The sequence below is a fragment of the Phaethon lepturus genome, unplaced genomic scaffold (assembly GCF_000687285.1).
Source record: "Phaethon lepturus isolate BGI_N335 unplaced genomic scaffold, ASM68728v1 scaffold11966, whole genome shotgun sequence".
In the NCBI taxonomy this organism is placed as follows: domain Eukaryota; kingdom Metazoa; phylum Chordata; class Aves; order Phaethontiformes; family Phaethontidae; genus Phaethon; species Phaethon lepturus.
Window position 1 is genome coordinate 1 of NW_010544136.1, and position 21,009 is coordinate 21,009.

At 37.8% G+C, this 21,009-nt stretch overlaps 1 protein-coding gene across 1 annotated transcript in view; it reads left to right on the forward strand.

The window, feature by feature from the left end:
* The first annotated feature begins 2,601 nt into the window (after window positions 1–2,601).
* MGA (MGA, MAX dimerization protein) overlaps window positions 2,602–21,009 on the forward strand; it is a 49,133-nt gene continuing 30,725 nt past the window's right edge. Inside the window, exons 1-9 of the mRNA XM_010288580.1 lie at window positions 2,602–3,741; window positions 8,948–9,878; window positions 10,250–10,337; window positions 10,483–10,578; window positions 15,185–15,313; window positions 16,733–16,831; window positions 17,686–18,335; window positions 18,975–19,332; window positions 20,282–20,505. Of these exons, the coding sequence (XP_010286882.1) occupies window positions 2,678–3,741; window positions 8,948–9,878; window positions 10,250–10,337; window positions 10,483–10,578; window positions 15,185–15,313; window positions 16,733–16,831; window positions 17,686–18,335; window positions 18,975–19,332; window positions 20,282–20,505 (3,639 nt within the window). The 5' untranslated portion in view covers window positions 2,602–2,677. The remainder of the gene's footprint in view (window positions 3,742–8,947; window positions 9,879–10,249; window positions 10,338–10,482; window positions 10,579–15,184; window positions 15,314–16,732; window positions 16,832–17,685; window positions 18,336–18,974; window positions 19,333–20,281; window positions 20,506–21,009) is intronic.

The window sequence follows — 21,009 nt, forward strand, 5'->3', positions numbered from 1 at the left end:
GTGCTTGCCCTTCGGCCCGAGAAAACCCGTGCAGAGCTGCTTGCTCATGAGCGTTGTGTACATAAATAGTCGTCTTGTTTGCAGGTCGGGGTCTGCCGGGTTTGGGGTTTTTTTTTTGTGTGTAGTTTTGTGTTTGTTTTTGTTTTTTTTTTTTTTGTTTTTTGTTTTTGTTTTTTAAGCGGATTTCTTCACATTTTATTATCTTCTTGCTTTTAGCACAACCCAGTGCAACTTTGAGTATTTTTGGCCACTGCTGTCTAGTTCGATGTTGCTTCTCAAATATAAGGTCTGTGTATGGGTAGAGAGGTGAAATATCCAAAGCCAATTAGAACTTCAACTTCCACAAATACACACATTTTCCTTGAAATACTACTAGATTAGAAACTGCATGCTATAATAAAATAGGGTAATCTGTATGAGCAAGTGTCATAAAATGTGTGAAATTGTTCTTGTAATACACCGTGTTAGCACTGAAATACTGTAGCTTTTGGCTACTGTAATTGCACGTAATCACATTGTAACCACACACGTCTTAGACTGACTTGGTACTGTGAGCAGTGCTTATGGGAGAAATAACTACAAGAGTGCAGTGTAAGAACTTTAAATGTTGGAAAACAGAAACTGTGACTCAGTAGCTCTTTATGCATAGAATTTTTGCTGAATGCATGGTTGTTGAGCTTTTTTGAATTGATTTCTGGCATGTGTAATTTCTACCTCAAGTAAATTTAAAGTTACAGGCTTTCTGCATACCTTAAACCAGATGTGATATCGCTTTTGATAGTGTATTTCCTTCATGAGCTAATACAATTTTGATGTATATTGCACAGCATTAATGTGAACTCACTTTCTGATTGTATGCTCAATATACATATAAACATGCTGTATATATATAGAGAGAGAGGGTAGGTTGATGGGAAATCACATACAACGTAGGATGTGATTTCTTTCTCTCCACTCCGTGTGTCTGATTGTTAATAGAGTTTCATATTTCTGTTTTTTAATAGATGAACATGAAAAAGCTTTTTTTGGGAGATAACTTTTTGTGTTGCTTCAGCATTGTTAAAACAGAAAATATGAAGCTGATCTTGAACAGCTAATTCATTTTGTGTTCTAGAGTCCGTTAAGTAGTCCTGAGTGGGGGGGTGGTTGTGGGAAAGTCTTGCCTCCTCAAAGTAAAACTGAAAACCAGATCTTGTAACTTCACAGGTCTCAAAACCTGTGGAGAACGGTTTTGGTTTTTTCCTTCAATTTAACTTTTCTATGAAGTTTTAAAGTGCAAAGTCTAAAGGGTGGAAATAGGTGTCTTGTATTTCCTAGGTGTCAGGAACATTTATCATGGAGTATAAACTGCCTGCCTCCTGGGCTTTGAGGTCATTTCCCACATGCATGTGGCAGCTGGTTTGCACAGAGGAGTGTTTCCTCCTGCAGTAACCCAGTCCTAACAAAATAAATATGTCTTACTGAATACCTAGTTCACTTAAAACTCGTGACTTTCAGTTAATTCTCTGGAAAGAAATATGATTGTTTTCAAGCAGCTAACTCCTAGTGGTGGTGATTCACTTGTGTCTCTGGTTCCCACAGGAATCAACTATTTTTTCAGTGTTATATTCCATACATAATTATCAAAATGCAAACCTCTCAATGTGGGAATGGCATTCTTGTGAGTTACTAGGAGTGCTTTAAATTTTCACATTGAGAAATGTACAGGCTGTTTGAAAAACGAAGTTGTTTATGATCTTTTGTTAATGTTGATGTAATACTTAACCTGTGAGGTAGACACGCAAAAGTGGAGTTGTGTATATGCAGATAAAGGTAACTGCTAGTCATAACAGTATGAATGTTTTCTTATTTGATTTAAATTATTTCCATAGTTTAGAAGGTAGAGGTAGCTAAGGTTGCCTGGTGCTTCACACTCATCCATTTAGTCTTGGCTGCATTTGGGGGGGTTAGTTTGTCTGTGTTTCCCCAAGGCTTATCCATTTGAACTATTTTTTCCCTTCTGTTCGTTGTCTCTGCCTTGGACAGATATTTAGAAGTTCTTGGAGTTGGGGCAGGGGAGAGGGAGGGCAAAGAAATCCCAACCACACAAACTCAGTCTTTTTCAATAAAGAGATTTGGGGAAAATTTTTTTAACTTCTCTCTCTCTTTCCACCCCTCCCTTATTTTCCCCTTCTTGTTTTTGAGAAGTTTTGGACCTCTGGGAACTCTTTCTTTCTGGCAAGAGCGAATGACTTCTGCCTTTGTGTCATTTGCTCTTCTGAAAACTTCTGCGCATTTTGCCAAATGCTGTTCGTTAAGCAAATGATCTGAAGAGTTCAGGCAATATCAGAACAAAGAGCACTTTGAAATATCAAGGAAAGCGAGGAGTCCTGTTGTGGCAAAGCATTATATGAGAATGCAGTTTAAAGGTGTCATAGCCTGCATGTCTATAAGGCCTAAATTATATGCACACAGGCAACCTTGATTTGATACATCCTGATTGTGCTTGCTTTTAGAGTACTGATTATCTTTTAAGTTTTTACTGTTACAAAAAGGATTTTTTAATTACTTTTTTTAGACTGTATTTGAATAATTTTAACTGAGTCTTCCTTTTTTGCAGAATGGTGAACACACAGAGAAGATTATCAGAACTGAGTAGAATTTCCATTTGATTTGGGAGCTTGTAAGAGTGCTCATCATGGAGAAACAGCAGATTGTCTTGAGTGGCCGGGATGGTGGGACTGTGTCTGGTGCAGCGCCTACTTTTTTTGTCATCTTGAAACAACAGCAGGGAAACAGTAAAGCTGACCAAGGAATCCTGGTAGCAAACCGTGATGCTTGTGCTCTCGCCAGCAGTGTATCAACTCCAATAAAATCCAAAGTCAAGACCTGCCTCCCAGCTGACTGTGTCTCAGGGGGCATTACCGTCACCCTAGACAACAACAGCATGTGGAATGAATTCTACCATCGCAACACAGAGATGATTCTGACGAAGCAGGGGAGGCGCATGTTTCCCTACTGCCGATATTGGATTACAGGTCTGGATGCCAGTCAGAAGTACATTCTAGTCATGGACATATCCCCTGTGGACAATCATCGATACAAATGGAATGGCCGTTGGTGGGAGCCCAGTGGAAAGGCAGAACCACATGTTCTTGGGCGAGTGTTTATTCATCCAGAATCCCCTTCCACTGGCCAGTACTGGATGCACCAGCCAGTATCCTTCTACAAACTCAAACTTACCAACAACACCTTGGACCAGGAGGGTCATATAATCTTGCATTCTATGCACCGTTATCTGCCACGACTTCACTTGGTGCCTGCAGACAAAGCTACAGAAGTCATTCAGCTTAATGGTCCTGATGTCCATACATTTACCTTTCCACAGACAGAGTTCTTTGCAGTTACAGCCTACCAGAACATCCAGATTACCCAGCTGAAAATAGATTACAATCCTTTTGCTAAAGGATTCAGAGATGATGGGTTGAATAGTCGACCTCAGCGTGATGTGAAACAAAACAGCAACTTAGAATTGGAAGGAGGTGATGTTTTTAGCGCTGCTAGCATTCGTGGTCGCCCTGCTGAAGTTGATGCATTAGATTTGCATCAGAGGAGTTTAGATTCTTCATTCGTTGGTCAAAACCCATCAGACATTGATCTGGACAAAGAGTCCTTTAATACAGAAAGGGACTTCCTGGGTTTCCTGGACACTGACCTGTCTTCGGGTGATATGCCAAAGCTAAAACAAGAAGTCTCTGAAAGGTGGGTTAACATTGTAGCAAATTAAATTAAATCCTAACAGGTACTGGTTCAGTGGGGTATTTGGTAAAACATTAACTAATAGGATGCTTAATATACAGATTTACAGCTAAAGGTTGCCTGACCTGAAATGGTGGAACACTTAGTATTATTAAAAACTTTGCTTAAACAGTCATCTATCAGTCTGGACTTTCTAATGTGTCTGAGGAGTGTAAGAGTTCAGTATTTTTTCCTATGTTGCTTTAACTCCCTTTGTAAAGAAGTGTTAACAGATTTCTCTTAACCCTCTTAGCATTTTAGAATACTAAATTTACTTGTTCAGTCAGAGTTTTAAACAGAGCACATTGCAGTCATCAAAACATTGGCTTTCTTTTTAGGGTTGCTTACCACAGCGACGTGCTGTCTGTCTATCTTTGGTTTTCATTAGCAGATGGGGGAGGATGTGTGGTGTGTATGGGTATTTAGGTTGTTATGTGTAGGGGTTGCTAGAAGGCAGTTGTAACTGGCAGCATGCCGCTGTTTTGTCAATAACTGCTCATGTGAATTCTTTTATTCCACAAAGTAATACGAGGTAGCCTGCCTGTTGATAGTGAGTTGCCATGTGTTTGCCGTGAGGTAAGAGAATCTGCCCAGGAAAGTACTTCAGAATAACTGTTACACTGTGCAGACTTAATTTACTCTGTGGTAATTTTATGTCTACGTACTTACCCAGTGTTGACTTTTTGAACCATTCTATTCATATCACACAAACAGTAGTGCAGCGATCTAGGGTATATTGAGAGCCTACCCATAGTATGGAACCTGCTAACCAGTAAGTGTTTGTGCTGGTGAAGCAAGCCTGGCGAAACCTATTACTTTACTGCACTTTCACTTCATTTCCAAAATCTAAGCAATAGAATAGAGCAGATTTAGTGAATAGTTAATCTATTAATTATTAAATGATTTATTTAATATTATTATTTTTAATTAATAACATTAATTATTAATTAAAATCAAGAGATGCTAGAAATACTTCAAACTTGAAGAAGTGATTTAAAAAAAAAAAAGGTTTATCTGCTGCCATGTTTCTTCATGTCTGTGAATACCAGACTTAATCTGCTAAAGATTTAGTGGCAAAAGCAGCCTTACATAGATCAGTACACCAAGAAATGATTTAACTGCAGGATATCAGGATAATGTTAATGGTGTAATTAGAGGCAAGTTGTTAGAAGAAAAAAGTTGTATTTATGACATAACTATACAGTTTTGTTTCAAAGGCTGTATTTCTAAAACACACTGAAGTAGTATATTGAGGACAGAAGTTTGCTCAATTGTGTTATGGTTTTTTTTTTCTCCCTTGCAGAAAGCATCTCCTTGCCTTTGAGTAACTGAAAAACTTCAAAGTTCTCTATTCTTTGAGACTTTATTGAGTTTAGTTGTAAGAATTATTAAGAATACTAGAATTGCTTTGGGGTCTAGAGTGTCCTAACCTTTCTTTTGCAGTATCTTCCAGTGTCAGTGTATGAGGAAGAAGAACATCTTCTAGACTTCTTCTGTTTTTCAAATATGTTATTGTAAATTTCTCTATAGAGAAACACATCTTGAAGGCTGATAGGACACTGATTACAGAAAGGATGGGCCTTCTTTAGATCCTGAGAATACAGTATGGAGAAGTGTTTAAATAACTTTTCATATAGGGAATAAAACAGTAAAAGTCTGACAATAATTACTGAAAGGTTTATTTTGTTTTCAAAGTGTTTTTTTTTCTCCTTTGGGAGTCAGCTGCAGTTGAAAAAGTTAAAATTTTGATAATTCTGTTCACGTGGAGGGGTCATTGAAGAAAATTTTTTTGGAGAACTGTTTGAATTGGACAGCTTGGGGGGTTTTTTTGTTCCCTTTTTTCCCCAAGGAATAAAAAACATTCTTGTAAGGACTTGAGCACCTTCCTTAAGAACAGATGATGCAAATTGGCAGGCTTAATTTCTTTTGGTCCAAAGTGTGTTAGATGCCTTCCCTGGTTTCACCTCCAAGACAATTTATCTCTGAAAGGTGCTAAAAGCTGCATAGATAGGGGAAGACTGTAAAAGGTTTTTCTCTATTCTGGACTAGGAAGCATCTATCATTTGATGAATAAATGTTACCGTGGCCCTAGAACTACCCTCAAGCATTGTCTGGCTTTTAATTTGAGGTTTTTGTAATCTATATGAAAAAGTCAGATTCTGTACTTGGAAAGAGAAAAATTGATCTCATCCCAGAAATGGCAGAACTTTTTATGTGCTGGTGTTTTTCAGAACATTAGTTCTCCTTTTTCCTTCAGATCTGTTGACAGTGTTTTCATGCTGTGCAGTTGAGATCCATTCATATATATGCCAGCCTTTCAAGGACAGTCTTGAGCAAGTGGCATTTTTCTTTATCAAATGACACATTAATACTTACATATTAATGAAGACTGGGCAATTTTTTTTTGTCTTAGGCAACCTGTTACTAGTAGTTGATAGGCACTGTCTTGCTTTTATGCAAGGTGGTGATTTCTGCTGAGTTTAGACTTCAGTGCGGGTTAGAAGTTGGGAATTGCTGCCTCGCAGATAACGCTCTCCAGAGGAAATGGAGATCCTAGTGCTGTAGTGTATGATATTTCCCACCAATGCTCAATTCTTCTGACATTTTTGAGAATTGAACTATGTAAAAGGTTGCATTTACCTGAGAATAATTTTAACCCTGTGTTATTAGCACACTTTGGAAATAAAGGACTGTTTTCTTTATACAAGATAGTATGGTTTGGTTTTTTTCTGTGGCCTGGTAGTATGCTTAGTTTCATCAGGTGAATTGTAAAGAAAATAAATGTTTAATTTGAGTCGTGGCTACTTCTGTAGGAATGCTTATTCCTGGAATCACTCAGATGTTGGGGATATGGAGGGAACCACTAGCAAACTTTACTGGTTCTTAAGTCTTAGAGGCTAATGGTACCCTTTCTACCATTCAAGGTCTTTTGAATTTTGAAGTAGGGAATTCAAATACTGTGGGATTTTTAATGCTCCAATAGTCTTATTTTTGTAATTTAGTTGTCTTGTCTTTAGTCTGACAGTTTACTTTTCTTCCCTTCTTACCTTCCTTTCAAAAGAGGAAGGCAAGTGATCATCCTTCAGACCTCAGCCACAGATTGCTAGATTAATTCCAAAAGAAATCAGATTTTATTTTTCTCTGTGGTGTATCTTAAAATTATCGACCTAAAAAAAAAAAATCTCTATATCTCAGTACTTTCAATAAATAACATTTGTGTCTAGAAATTTCTATTTATACAGCAGGGCTTCTTTGTTTTGGATATTGTCCAGATCCCTAATAGGAAGGTAATCCTTAGCTTGAGTATACATCTTGCAATAAAGAAAAATGGCTAGAGAAGTCCAGGCTTTACAGGGCTTCCAGCTGGAAACAGTAGAACTCAGATGAGACATTTATTCCTGGACAGCAAATTTATTAGGGGTTTTTGTCCCTTTATTTTAGAGAATTTTAAGATAGAGGAGCAGATGACTCAGATCTTCTTAGTAGCCTTCACTTTAATTGTGGATCTGCTGTAATGAAGCAACCTCTGGCTGTAATGTGACAGGATTTTGAGTTGCCCATAACCTGTAAGTGGATTGTCTTAGAATTTCTTCACTGTAAACTCACTGAAGGAAGGCTTTTTAATCTCCACACTTGACATTCTTAATTAAATGAAAGCTAGAAACTTTCTAATAGCAAACTCATTGTCCAGAGAAGACAGTAGACAGAACAGGACTGGTATGCCACTCTCCTGCCGCACACTCCCTCACAAGGCAGGGTTTTGCTTCAAGCTTGGTGCTGGGTACTTGGTGTCCTTCTGAATTGCAGCAGGCTTTCTAGATAAGTTCTGTCTCGTTCTTAGGAATTTTGTATGTAGATATGTAAATCTGTGTCTTGACTGTCTGCTCCCTGTTTTAACACTGCAGTCTGTCTTCATAAGGTGGAGACTACGAACTCCATGTTGTTACTCTTGTGTATCCCAGCTTTTCTCCCTTAAGTATGTCATCAGTCTACACAAGGCAGAAGCAGCCTATTCCTCCACATCTTCCCTTCCCTCAGCCAGGGATTCAGCTGAGTATAGTCATTCTTTAAAGACAGGGGGATGGATAATAATAGTAAAAAACACATAAATACATATATATAAAAAAAGCAATATTCCCTTTATATATAATACATTGTTATTAATATCGCATTAAGTTATATTTAAAATTATGTGAGCATTAACTAACATTAATATTGTTATTTAAATAACTTTTGAAGAACATAAGGTTAACAATTGGAATAATAAACTAACATAATTAAACTATATCTAGTGTCTTAAAATACATATAAAAGGAGTATTGGAATACTGTGTGATACGTTTAGTAAATGAACTCTGACTATTGTTTTCTGAGGTTCATTGTGGATATGAGTTTCTGGTTTTATATCTTAGCTGTTTCCCCTTATGATGAGGAGTCAGCTTCTGATGCGCCTAACAAAACTGCTGACTGCAGTTTTTTGACTGACGTATTTGTTCCTCAAAAAAGCTCATTGTCAGAGTGTAACTGGCTGCACCATTAGTCTTCAGTATTTAACGCATAGCATGTTGAATTCTGGTTAGGTTAATACTCAGACTTCATGGAGGATGGAGTATAATTCAGTAGGATATTAACATTCTGTAAGCATTCAAGCAACAAGTTGAATTTAGGAGTTCTCTGTATGTGGCTTGAGGATGAACTAACTAAAATTTTAGTTAAATCATGTGAATTGAAGTGCATCAGGTGCTCACTTGGCTTCTTATTTGCAAGCACAATGGCTTTAGTACAGTGACAATGAGATACACAGCAAACTAAGGCCACTTCTGAGCATTTAAAATGTGATAGCTTAGCATGAGTTCATGCTGAGTCGCAAATAGGAAAAAATGCAAATGTCACCCTGATGTTACTAGGGAAGGAAATTGTCCTGCTGCCTTCAGATAAGAAGTTGGATTGTTTATAATGATGGCAATTTTAATTTTTTTTGAGTGCTTACTTCTAAAAATGTAAACTTGTAAATGACAGCTTATTTGGCAGACTCATGGCTGAGAGCATTTTGAAAGTTTTTTGCAATACGTAACCAAGGATTATGGGAGATGATAGTATTTCGGTAAAGGAAGAGATGTGATAAAGATCTTGTGTTGTGTTTTGTTTTTGTTCCCTCCCTTCCATTGCAGTCCCATTGCTAGCAGTTATGAAAGCAGTTCCCGTGTGGCATCCCCGTTGGACCCAAACGGACACTTTAACGTAGTCATTAAAGAGGAACCAGTAGATGACTATGACTATGAATCAAATATTTGCACACAAGGAGTAAGTGTGAAACAGGAAGACACAGATGAAGAAACTGATGAGTATTCCAACACTGATGATGATGATCCCATCTTACAAAAACACCTGATGAGACGCAGTGAAACAGGTGGAATTGACGGAGAATTCAGGTTGAGGAAGCGTGTGCTAACCAGTCCTTCAGGTGTTGCCAAAGCAAAAATGTTAAAACTGGATAGTGGGAAGATGCCTGTGGTCTATTTGGAACCTTGTGCAGTCACAAAGAGCACAGTGAAGGTATCTGAGCTGCCACAGACCATGCTCTCCTCTTGCAAGAAGGATAAATCCCCTTTGAGTGCAGTATTAGATTCCTTGCCTGTGTGCTTTGAAAATCACAAAGGCTCTTGCTCAGGCACAGCCACTGTAACTGAGGAGTTAATGATGAAAAAACAATCTCCTGGGAGTAAAATGTCACAGAAATACTCTTCAATCAGAGAGGCCCAGTGGGCTCTATCTAAATCTCCTAATTTTAATCTCAGGGGTTCAGTAAGTTGTCACTTTTCAGCTAAAGAGATTTGTGGAAGAAAAAGACCTGGTATACTGAAGAATCCTATGTCCCTGAAAGGCTCTGGTAGCAATCAAAACACCCTATCATCAGTTACAACTAAAAGAGGAAGGCCACGGAAACTGAAAATTTCCAAGGCTGGTCGACCACCTAAAGGTATAGGGAAAACTGTAATAACAAGCAAGAACACCTCTCTGGGGCCTGGGAGTATGCTTCCGGATGTTAAGCCGGACCTTGAAGATGTTGATGGAGTCCTCTTTGTGTCCTTTGCATCAAAGGTAAAACCTAACTGTTCTGAGCAGAATTCAAAACCTTTTTTAATGTCTTATTTTTAAGCCCTTTGAATTTATAAGCTGGAAGTATATTTTATGTTAAACTGAATTTTGAGATTTATGGCCTCTTTCCAAATCTGTTACCTTGTCTCTATGTTAATCGTAACATTTTCTTACTTCTTAGCAACTTGGGGGGAAATAGTAGGATCTAGAGGTCTGTATAAAAGAATGTATACTTGTTTATTAAACAATCTTTCAAATGTTTAATTAATTCTAATGTTTTGAATATTTCAGTAATGTTTTGAAGTGGCCTAGTTTGTATCAAAGTCAGTGTTTTAAGGTATCTTATACTTACTCAAGGCTCTTTGTGTGTGTAGGAAGCTCTTGACATTCACACTGTTGATAGAGCTGGAGGAGAAGAGTCACAGAATCTTCAAGCTCCCTTGTTGACTACAAATGATCCAGGTACATTTTTGTATTTTTTTGTAAGTGGCTGTTCCCTGCAATAAGGGAATTTGTAAAGACATACTGGAAAAATAATCATTTAAGTAAATTTTTTGCATGGTAAATGTTTTTTATATGTTCTCTCTTTTTTTATTTCTTTGAGTAGATTGTCAAGCAAGAATAGAAGTACTGGAAAAGGAATTGATGGAAGAGCTGAAGACCTTGAGGCATAAGCAAGTAATACATCCTAGCCTTCAGGAAGGTAAGTGGGCAGTGTACATATTGTTGCACATGGTTGTACATTATACTTAATCATACTGAGCTGATAATTTCCTACTGGATGTAATACTGTGTATGTCCAATACAGCTGGGATCTGATTTTGGTTGTGGTTTGTTTTTTTTTTCAAATGCAGTAAAGCATACAAGTGTGTATGTACGAATGTGAGAGTATGAAAGGAATTTGTGTGAAACTGCTAGTTTTCCTCTTGCCACTTGTGGCAATGAGAGAGAATCTGTGGTGTCTGACCCAGTTTTTTTCTTAGAGGCTTTAAAAGTAGTTTCAGCCAGCCAGTAAAGATGTTTTCGTTTTCACACATTCATGTTGCAAACTTCTGGGAGGTGGAGGAGGCAGGTGACGAATCCTGAATGTCCAACAGCAGAGCAAGAGTCTGCATGTCATTGTATGCCTCTTGCAAAAGATGCTGAGCCTTCAGACTTCATGCCATGCCTGTTTTGTAATGAGCTAATCCTTGTAGAGAGCAGATGGAGTTGATTTTACTCCTTCATAGAAAATAGCCATTTCCTGGTAGTAGACGAGCTAGATGTGCAGAAACATTTAGCTAAGACTACATTTGCTATGTTTGAGTCTGTATTTCTTTGAGTCACTGTAGATACAGGTTCACTAGCCACATAAGAGGGCCAAGCAAGGTACTTCCAGCTGACCTCAGAATAATATTGTATATAAATGACAGATCACAACCTGGAAGAGGTCAAGGATCAACACAGCAGAACTTAATGTTCTCTCTACTGATGATGTTGAGAGTCTTCAGCAATAGAGACCTATGGCATTAACATAGCCATCAGAGCAGATGATGAAGAAATTGATGTGAATGGAAGCATCATACGTCATGCTCTTGAGGTTCTGGCCCTGAATTTTTCAAACATACAACTGTGGTGCTGTAGGGTTTGAGACTCCAAATACTGATCTTGACTCTGATACTAGTTATTTTGGGTCCTCACAGAGCTTCTACTGTGAAGAACCCTGGATTATCTTGAATGATTTATGCACGGGGTATGATGAGAACTAGCCTGGCATTTTTTGCAACCATTTAAAGAGATGCCTTTGCATCTTGCTAGTGTTGAGCTGACATTCCTGTCCTCCACCTTTGCAAAGTGGTCATAAGAAGGGTAATAGAGAGCTCTTGGAGCTCTGTCCTGGATGTGGTGGGAATGAAACACGATAACCTGTCCCCAGCCAGGTTGGACCTCAGTGGTATAGTATCAACTTTGTTAGTTGTGTCATGGATGTCTAAATGCAGTTTTCCCCTCCCATGATTCCAGAAATAAGTGTCCCTGTTTTCTAATGACTTCACTGGCCAACCTGCCCTCGCAGGTCTGCATGTGTTGTCATATTTCAAGAATGGTAGTAAAATCCCTTTTGTGGTCAGCTGCTGGCAATGCTAGATACAGTGCTAAGCAAATGTTACAGCAACGTTAAGGCTTTTTTGGATTATGTTGTGGGTCTCCTAGATTTTATCTTTACCCAAGAAAAGTGTAATAAAACTATGGTATGTTGGCAGCCAGAACACTAGCAAGGGCTGTTTTACTCATGAGATGATACTGAAGCTGGGAATGTGTAAAACCCACCTGTTTCTCCTCCAGCTTCTGAATGAGTGGTGGTGAAATGTGTGGTTGAAGGGTGGAGCAGTTCACAGATACTACAAAATAGACAAGAAGAGTCAAGCATCAAGCTCAGAAAAAGATCTGAAAAATTTTGATTTTCTTGAATGCTGGTGACCACCTTTTCCAGTGTTGGATGGTGATCTGCTGAGCCTCTTAAATGGTGAAACTGTAAGTCGACAATGAAGGGAATGACCCTCACGTGTCTAATTCTTAGAGGGGAAAAGAAGTTATGTGAAGACTATTTGCAGCAAGAGCATTACTGCAGACAGATATAGATGTAATTTGATGAGGTTGTGAAGTGAATTACAATACAAATACTTCTGTTGTTAGACTTTAGCTGCTGCATGTGAACTGGAGTCAGTCTTTATTCAGATCACCTTCCAAAAAGTTACAGATCTTTTGCCTTCTTGTTGCAGACTTGAGATGGGGGAAGGAACACAATTATGTTAATGGAGAGAGGGATTGTTGGGGTTTTTTTCTTCTCTCTCTCTCTACAATTTTGTCAGTAAGACATAAGGAGGTGGCTGAGGAGTGCCTTTAGGTGAAACTTAAGGACTGTACCTTTTCCCAGACATACTGATTCTAAGTAGCACCTTGTAGCTTGGTGCAGCCTCATTGGCCTTCTTGATTCTGATGCTTGTTCGCCAAAATTTCTTCGCCATAGATCATGACTAATACCTTCTTGTCATCTACTACAGAACAGGTATAGAGGCATGACTCCCTTATGTCTGGAAGATGTGAAGCGCATGTTTCTAAATGTGCTTTCAGCCATTTTGTAGAAGCTTACTGGCTTTCTTGTCCTCACTGCAGTACGGGAAACGTACATAGCAATTTTGATGTTAACTCATGCTTTTGGTTTTAAACAATATAGTCAAGAAGCTTGTTTCTTTTGAGATTCACTAATGATGTGTTGGAGGAGTACCTGAACCCCACAGTTACTGTTGATATATGAAGTTAAGAAAATGGTGATTGAGGCTGTCTAAATCTTAGAATCACCAGGACTGCAGGAAGAAGATGCTTCAGAAAGAAGGGGATTCAACTTAAGCATGTTAGAGTGAAAGCTCCTGCTGGAGTACTGGAATGGGTACTATGGGATGCCTCTTCTATCTGAGCTAATTCGAATCCCTTATATTCCTGAAAATCAAAGGCACTGTTGTCAAGCATCTTATTTCAGATTTAGCAGCTGCATCTGATGGAGAGGAGAAAGTTCTGAAGGAGATGGTTCTTCATTTGCTACTATTTGATTACAGCAACTGAAATTTAGCAATACATGGGATGATAGAAATTAATAAAAATGATAGTTCATGTCATGTATTCATGATAGTTCATGTCTGTACTGACATATACTTACTGTTACTGCATTTATTCCATGTTACACTTGTTGGAGCCATCCTCTGTTTTTTGTCTGGGTGTTTTTTAGTTCATGATCTTAAACTGAAATAATTGATTTTCTGTATGGGTGGTGTTCTTATTTTCGTTTGAGTGTTAAACAAAGCTAGGCTTGTTTTTGAAGATCACAGAATAATTCAAATGGAGTATCAAGAAAAATAAACTGTATCTACTCTTTCCATTTTATTTTAAATTTTGCTTGAAAAGAAGTGTATGGCATCCATTTGGCAGTTGACATGTTTTTATACAAAATGCTGCATTGACTTGCTGCTCATTTTCCCGATGTAGATTTGAAAATTATATCTCACTAGACTGTCTTTGAGAATGGTATCTGTTCAAACAACTGTCTGAGATTTGTTCCATGTCCATTGTTTTTGGACTGCCAGTAATTGGGTCACTTTGCCACGTACAAAAATGAATGTGTACCACCAACACAAGGTTTCTACTGTATGTGCAAGTACAACTTTGTGTCCTGAGGCTTGTCAAGTACTACATTTTCAATTTCCAACTAACATATTTAATATATGAATTTCAGATTTGTTGGCAACAGGAGCAACATTTTTAGGTTTCTGTAGCTAAAAATGAGAATACATGTTCTCAACTTCATACTGTGAGCTGAATTTCATTGACAACAATAATTTCTTGAATTTAGTGTAACGATATTTTTCTGAAAAAGTTATGAAGTCAAATTTAGTAGCATCTTTTTTCTCAGCATTTCTGTATCTATATTTAGATACCTTTTGTGACCAAGTCAAGTCTTTCAATTTGAGTATTTTGGGGGAGTTGTTGAAGGAAGGTGTTATAGGCAGTTAAGCATTGTGGTGGCATCAACAACATGGATTGTTTAGTTTCTTTAGTTGTTTTTTCTCTCTGCTTAAAAAAAGTGTTTTATTGGAAACTGCCAAGTCTGGAAAAAAATAACGTACTGAGATCTTGGTCATTTGATGAACTAGTCCTAAGAGCACTGTCTGAACACAGCTTTGTTTATATCATGATTTCCAAACATGCACACACACTTCTTCAGAATTGAAATGTGGTTTACTCTTGTCTCTTACTGCTGATTGAAACTGAAGTGTGTGTGGTACATCTCTCGCACAAAAATAGGTTTCAGTGGAGGAGGGGGTGTGTAAGTACCACTGGCAGGACTGATAATTTATATAGTGATATGAAATGTCAAATAGTCGGCTGGTTTGGTTCAGGAAGTAACTAGCCTTCAAGGATGTAACTGGTGCTAACTTCTTCAAGAAATGAACAAACAAAAACTTTTATTATGGGAATTATTACAACACTGGCACTTCGGTTAATAAATTTCTATGGAAACTTCAGTAGTAATCAAGAAAACTAATTCCATTTTTTTCTTGATTTCGCATTCCCTAAAATACTCTTTAATTCATATGTGCTGCAACTCCAGCATAAGTAATGGTTACAATTGATAATATTCTCTTTCAGGTCTCTTAAAATGGTGGGTGGATGCTACAAAAGCTTATCTATAACTTACTGGTTTATTTTTTAGTAAATGCATTGACTTTCCTAACATCTTGCTGCATTGAGACATTTACTGATATTGCCTGTTGTAGTGGGACTGAAGTTGAATTCTGTGGACCCAACAATGAGCATTGACTTGAAATACTTGGGTGTGCAGCTGCCTCTTTCCTACTCAAATTACTCTTTGTGGAGCTATCCAGGAACCAATCCAAATTCTCCAGGTGGGTAGACTATGAATTTGCTGAAATCGCAAGTATTACCTTTTTTTATTATCAATGATCAGAAGGAGGGAATGGCTGTTTAGTTGAACTTGATATCTTAAAGAGATTAAAGTAGTTATTAAAATGACAAAGTGTCATCACTTCCTTAAATCATTATGCTGTTACTGGCCAAGGAGTCCTGAGTCATTCTGACCAGGTTGTCTTTAGCCTTCATTTTTGTGGTGGTTGTGATCCAATAATAGTATCTGTCCAGCTTATTTTAATACAGGCATGTTTTGTCTGTTGGAGCCAGATTTTCTAAATGTAAATACACACATTAACTATTCTCAAATGGCTCAGAAAAAGCCTAAGCAATCTCCTTTTCTCTGATGTTGCTCACATGCAAAACAAAAACAGTTGTCTTTCACAGAGCTGAGTATCAGAACTTTCCAGAAGAGCTTGAGGTGCCACTTGGGGGCTAACCTGTAACTTCATGATAATTATTTGTTACAAAAGTGCTGAACAGTTGTGCTTTTTTAAACTTCTTTGATATGCAAACAAATGCATTCCTCATCATAATGTGACTATGATTCTAATGCTGTTGTTAGATACTGTTTTTAATAAACTGGTTCGACAAAGTAGAGGAGTGCTTAGCTTTCTCCTACTTACCTCTTTTTCTTACTTTAATATTCTGATTACTGTGTCTGTCTTAATCTGCTGCTTTTGGGAGCTGGTAAAGAGACAGATATTGTATCTCGGCTGTTTACACGGCAAGAGAGGCAGGTTCAATTCAGAAGACCTCAGTCAGCTCAGTGTCAAATGCAATTATTTCTAGCCTAGCAATATGTAAAACAGCTGCAAAGATCCCTATTAGTATTTTTACATTCCACCTTGGCTCCAGAGCTGATGGATAACTTGACAGAGATGTTGCCATTTGCCTTTTGTGATTATTCCCTGTCTCTACCCCTAATTGATAATCAGCTGAATTTGACAGAACAGCAACTATTAAATGAAGTTTCCACAGGTCTTACAAAAGCCATTGGCTCATCTCACTGAAAGAGGCTGTAGTATCAACTCAAAATCTGCCTGTTCCGTTTTAGCCTACTAAGTAGCTGATTTGCCTGTTTGAGTTTTGGAATCAACTGCTTGCACCATTGCTGAGGAGACTAAAACTGAAAATACAGGAGAAGGCATCTTTTGCATGGGATAGCAGATGCATGGCCATACAGTGGAACTCTACAGGAAGCTTGGCTTTATTCTGTTAGTTAAAAAAAAAAAAAAAAAAAAAAAAAAAAAAAAAAGTAAAAATCAAGTGTCTGTCTTCAGTCTTTAATTTTACTACTGTTCATATGTCCATGAAAAGGAATAAGCAGAGTTTGCTAGGACATTGGCACAGTCAGGTATGGCTCATAAACTGAGGCTAGGCTGCTTCTTTTCCAGATACCGGATTTCCTTTTGTTTCCAGGACAGGAAAGACAAATGACTTCACAAAAATCAAAGGCTGGCGAGGGAAGCTTCATGGTGCTTCTAGAAATGAAGGTAAAAAAAAAAAAAGACGGAAAGAGAGAGAGATGAGAATATTTCAAACATGTGGCCTTTTACTTGACCTTCTATAGGTCTTGCAATTTAATAATTCTGTGTGTCTTAATGAGAGATTTATTTTTTTATATTGAAACTGTCATGCATAAAGAATTTTTTTGTAATGTTTCCCTGGTCAGAATGGAGCTTTAGGAGGGAAGGGAGAAACTTACTTTGAGTAAGATAAAAAATACATATATTCTGTTTTACACAAAAGGCTTGAGTGAAGATAAAAGCTGTAATAGTTTTGGTTTTGTTCATCAGTTTTGAGTTTACTTCAGCATATGGTATTTCCAGAATTCTCTTGCCCCAAGGACCTTAATGAACTAGAGTAATTTTTATATATATCAGTGTATTTTTAACTCCAGTTAGAGTAGGTATTCTGTACATACTAGATTACTTTGCCCTGCCCCAGGAAGAAATGGGTATTTGGCAATTGGCCAATTTTTAATTTATATAAAGATTAAATATTTACATTGTACCTTCTGCACTTTGATACAATGTTGCATTGGGATATGCCAGATGTATTGTGGCATGCCGGGCAGGCTAGACATTCAGGACAAAGTAAGTTGCACAGAAGCACTGCCTGTTGAAGGTTTACTGATTTTGTGAATGAATACACATGCAAAATCTCACAAAACCAGGCAGCTGGTTGTGTTTCAGAGTGGGTTATGTTTGGTGTGCCTGTGTTGTACTCTTCTAAAAGAATTGTATATATTTTGAGAGAGGTGTTTACCTCATATATTCTTTAATTATTATAAGATTTGTCAGTATATTTTCCCAGGAACTAGTTGAAGTGCTCTGTATTTGTTTAGGTGGCAGTTCAGAAGGTTCGTTGAAGAATCGCTCAGCATTCTGTAGTGACAAGCTGGATGAGTACCTGGAAAATGAAGGGAAGTTGATGGAAACAAGTATTGGATTCTCTTCTAGCACTCCCACTTCTCCTGTGGTGTATCAGCTTCCCACTAAGAGCACTAGCTATGTGCGAACACTTGACAGTGTTTTGAAGAAGCAGTCCACCATAATTCCATCAACATCTTATACATTCAAGCCTGTTCCCCTGTCATCTACCTCTAGGAAGACAAAGACTCAAAACAGGCAGACATCTACAAACAGTAGAGTAAAATCATCTTACAAGCCTATCCTGCCTTCACCTTTTTCTTCAAAGCAGAAACAGAACTCTTCAGGATCAGGGGAAAAGGCTGCTAAGTCTGTCTCAAATAGCAGTTTGACTAACCAAGCGGATAGTTTTGTGGTGCCAGCTCTGGATGAAAACATACTTCCAAAACAGATTAGTTTGCGCCAAGCACCACAACAGCAACATGCAGCTCGTCCACCAGGTTTGTCTAAATCTCAAGTGAAGTTAATGGACTTGGAAGACTGTGCTCTCTGGGATGGCAAACCACGGACCTATATTACAGAAGAACGAGCAGACATCTCTCTGGCAACCCTGCTTACGGCTCAGGTAGATCTGTAATAGTTTCTTTCTTTCTGTACTGTTGCTTTTCCAAATCTGTGCAAGGAGCGTGACAAAGCAAGCCACTAAGGAGCGTGACAAAGCATGATGTTCCTCTGTGGTGTAGTCTTTGCAATGAAAGTTGAGAAGTGCTGACTTTGCAGTGTGTGGAAAAAAATAATTGTGGTAATAGCTGTTGATATGAATCATTGATTTGAGTTATCTCAAATTTTCAACTTTAAAAAATTCTGGTTAATACAATTGCTGTTCAGTAACTGCATTTCCTTACTATTTGTCACTTCTTTTTTCCATTGAACTAACTGCAAAAAAAGCCTGGTCATGTACTTGGTTGTCACATGATAACCTCTTTTGCTTTCTTCACATCCTACTTATTACCAAGATGGTTTAGCTGTCTCAGATTGCCTCTCAGAATACTTCAAATGCAAACTCTCCTCTGTTTTTGGTGGTGTGTGTGGTTTTTTTTTTTTTGTTTTAGTGTAGATGACAAATTTTCATATGTAAACCGTGTAGGTGGAGGGATTATTTTAAATGAACTTTGAATAGCAATTTTGCATATGCTTGATTTAATCTGGCTAAAATTTTGTCTTATTAAAATTTAAGTGTATAATTCTTTAAAACTTTTCTTAGGCTTCTCTCAAAAACAAACCTATCCACAAAATAATAAGACGACGAGCACCTCCTTGCAATAATGATTTCTGTCGACTGGGTTGCATATGTGCCAGTCTAGCACTGGAGAAACGTCAGCCTACCCACTGCCGCAGGCCAGACTGTATGTTTGGTTGTACTTGCTTGAAGAGAAGAGTGTTGCTGGTGAAGGGTGGATCAAAACATAAGAAAATAATGAAAAAGGCTGTGCGTGGAAATCTTGTGTTCTATGGAACACAAGAAGAACAGCAAGAGGATGAAGATGTGGAAGAAGAGGGTGATGGGGAGGAAGATGAGCTGAAGCAGAAAGATAAGAAGAAGAGAAAAAGAGTGGAATACAGTGAGTATTGCTGGGCAAAAGTGATTACTTACAACTTTGCAGAAACCACCTATCTTGGTGGGCATTTTTATTAGGATGCAGTAGTGATGCCATTTCTAAATCCAGAAATTGGGAGTGAATTCCAAGAGACTGGTGGGAAGTAATACCTTTTCCCTTTTTTTTAGCTCTTATCCCATCAGCATTTTGGACACTACTTAGTTTATTGTGATCAAATAGCCAGAGTTTCTTTTTGATAATTTAAACTCTTGCTCAACTCTCCAAATATCTTTAAAGACTAAGGCTCTGAGATAATTACTGCTATCGCTGTTGGTAATCTTCACTGTCACAGTGCTGTTTTCTTTCCCTCTTACCAAGTGAGTATCTATAGCTGTATTTTCAGTTGCTGTATATGGCTGCATAGTTCACTGACTTCAGTGGAAATACAGTGATCTATAGTAGTTTCAGATCTGGCCTACAGGATGCTCAGAAAACCAAATTGGTAGAAACTGACCATGAATTTATACTTTCAGTTTCTTGCTAGTAGTACTTTTATCAATAGCAAAAAAGAAACTGTTATCTGGTGTTCCATTGGAATAAACGAATTCTGCCATAGAGCTGTGGTATAGAGTCTGGGGTTTTGGGGGTGTTTTGTAATTTTTAAGTATACAGCATCCATGAAGATCACTAATTGTTCAGTCTTTTTCTGTGTCTGCTATCACAGTACAAGTGAGAAACGATGATTAGTGTAGAATCATTTTTTATTTTCATTTCCTCTTTCTTGTGGACAAATTCCAGTCACTTTTGGCTAGAATTTGAGACAAGAAAAACAACCAGTAGTATTTTCTGGCAGTATGAACTAGTGATTGCTGCATGACTAGACCATAGGCACAAACAAAAATTTCTGTTACTGCTGTGTTAGATGGTGTTTCATTTAGTAGTAAGTTGGTTTTGTTTTTTCCTGTTTTTTCAGCTATCTGTGACTCGGAGCCAGAACAGCCTATTAGGAATTGTCCATTGTGGGTGAAAGTAGAAGGTGAAATAGATCCAGAGCCAATTTACATCCCAACACCCTCTGTTATCGAACCAGTTAAATCTGCAGTACTGCCAAACCCAGAAGTATTGCTTTCTAGTAAGCATAGGTCTTCCGGTGGAATGAAACCAGGCAGAGTGTATACTCCTAAACCCAATCCAGTGGTAAGAAAGGAAAAGTGATGCTTTTGTTTTTCTTTGTATTGAAAATTAAAAGAAACACTGTCAAAAGCTTCTGTGCTAGGCCATTTTAGATTAAATTTGAGATGAAAACCTAAGATTGACTCTGCCCATAGGTATGTTGGTAAGCTAGGATGAATTCAATGTATATAAACCTTTATAATGTCTGTCTTCTGTTGAGAATTTGCTGTAGCAATATGCAGATGGTGGAAGGTGATTATGATTCACTAATAGCCTCATTTAAAAAATGCACTAATATATGCTATTTCTGGCAAAATGATTGCTTGTCCTGTAATGTTTGTGTAAGTTATTAGCTGCATAATGTAGCCTATGTAATTAATTAAGTACTTAAAAAAAAATAATACTGGGATGCAGACGCACTGTTCAGTGTAGTCCTGGAGTCTGTTTTTTTGTTCTTCTTTGAGGTTTCACTGCCAATGTTGGAAGAATCTGCCTTTGCCTCTCCCCTCCCCTAAACACCCTGTTGTT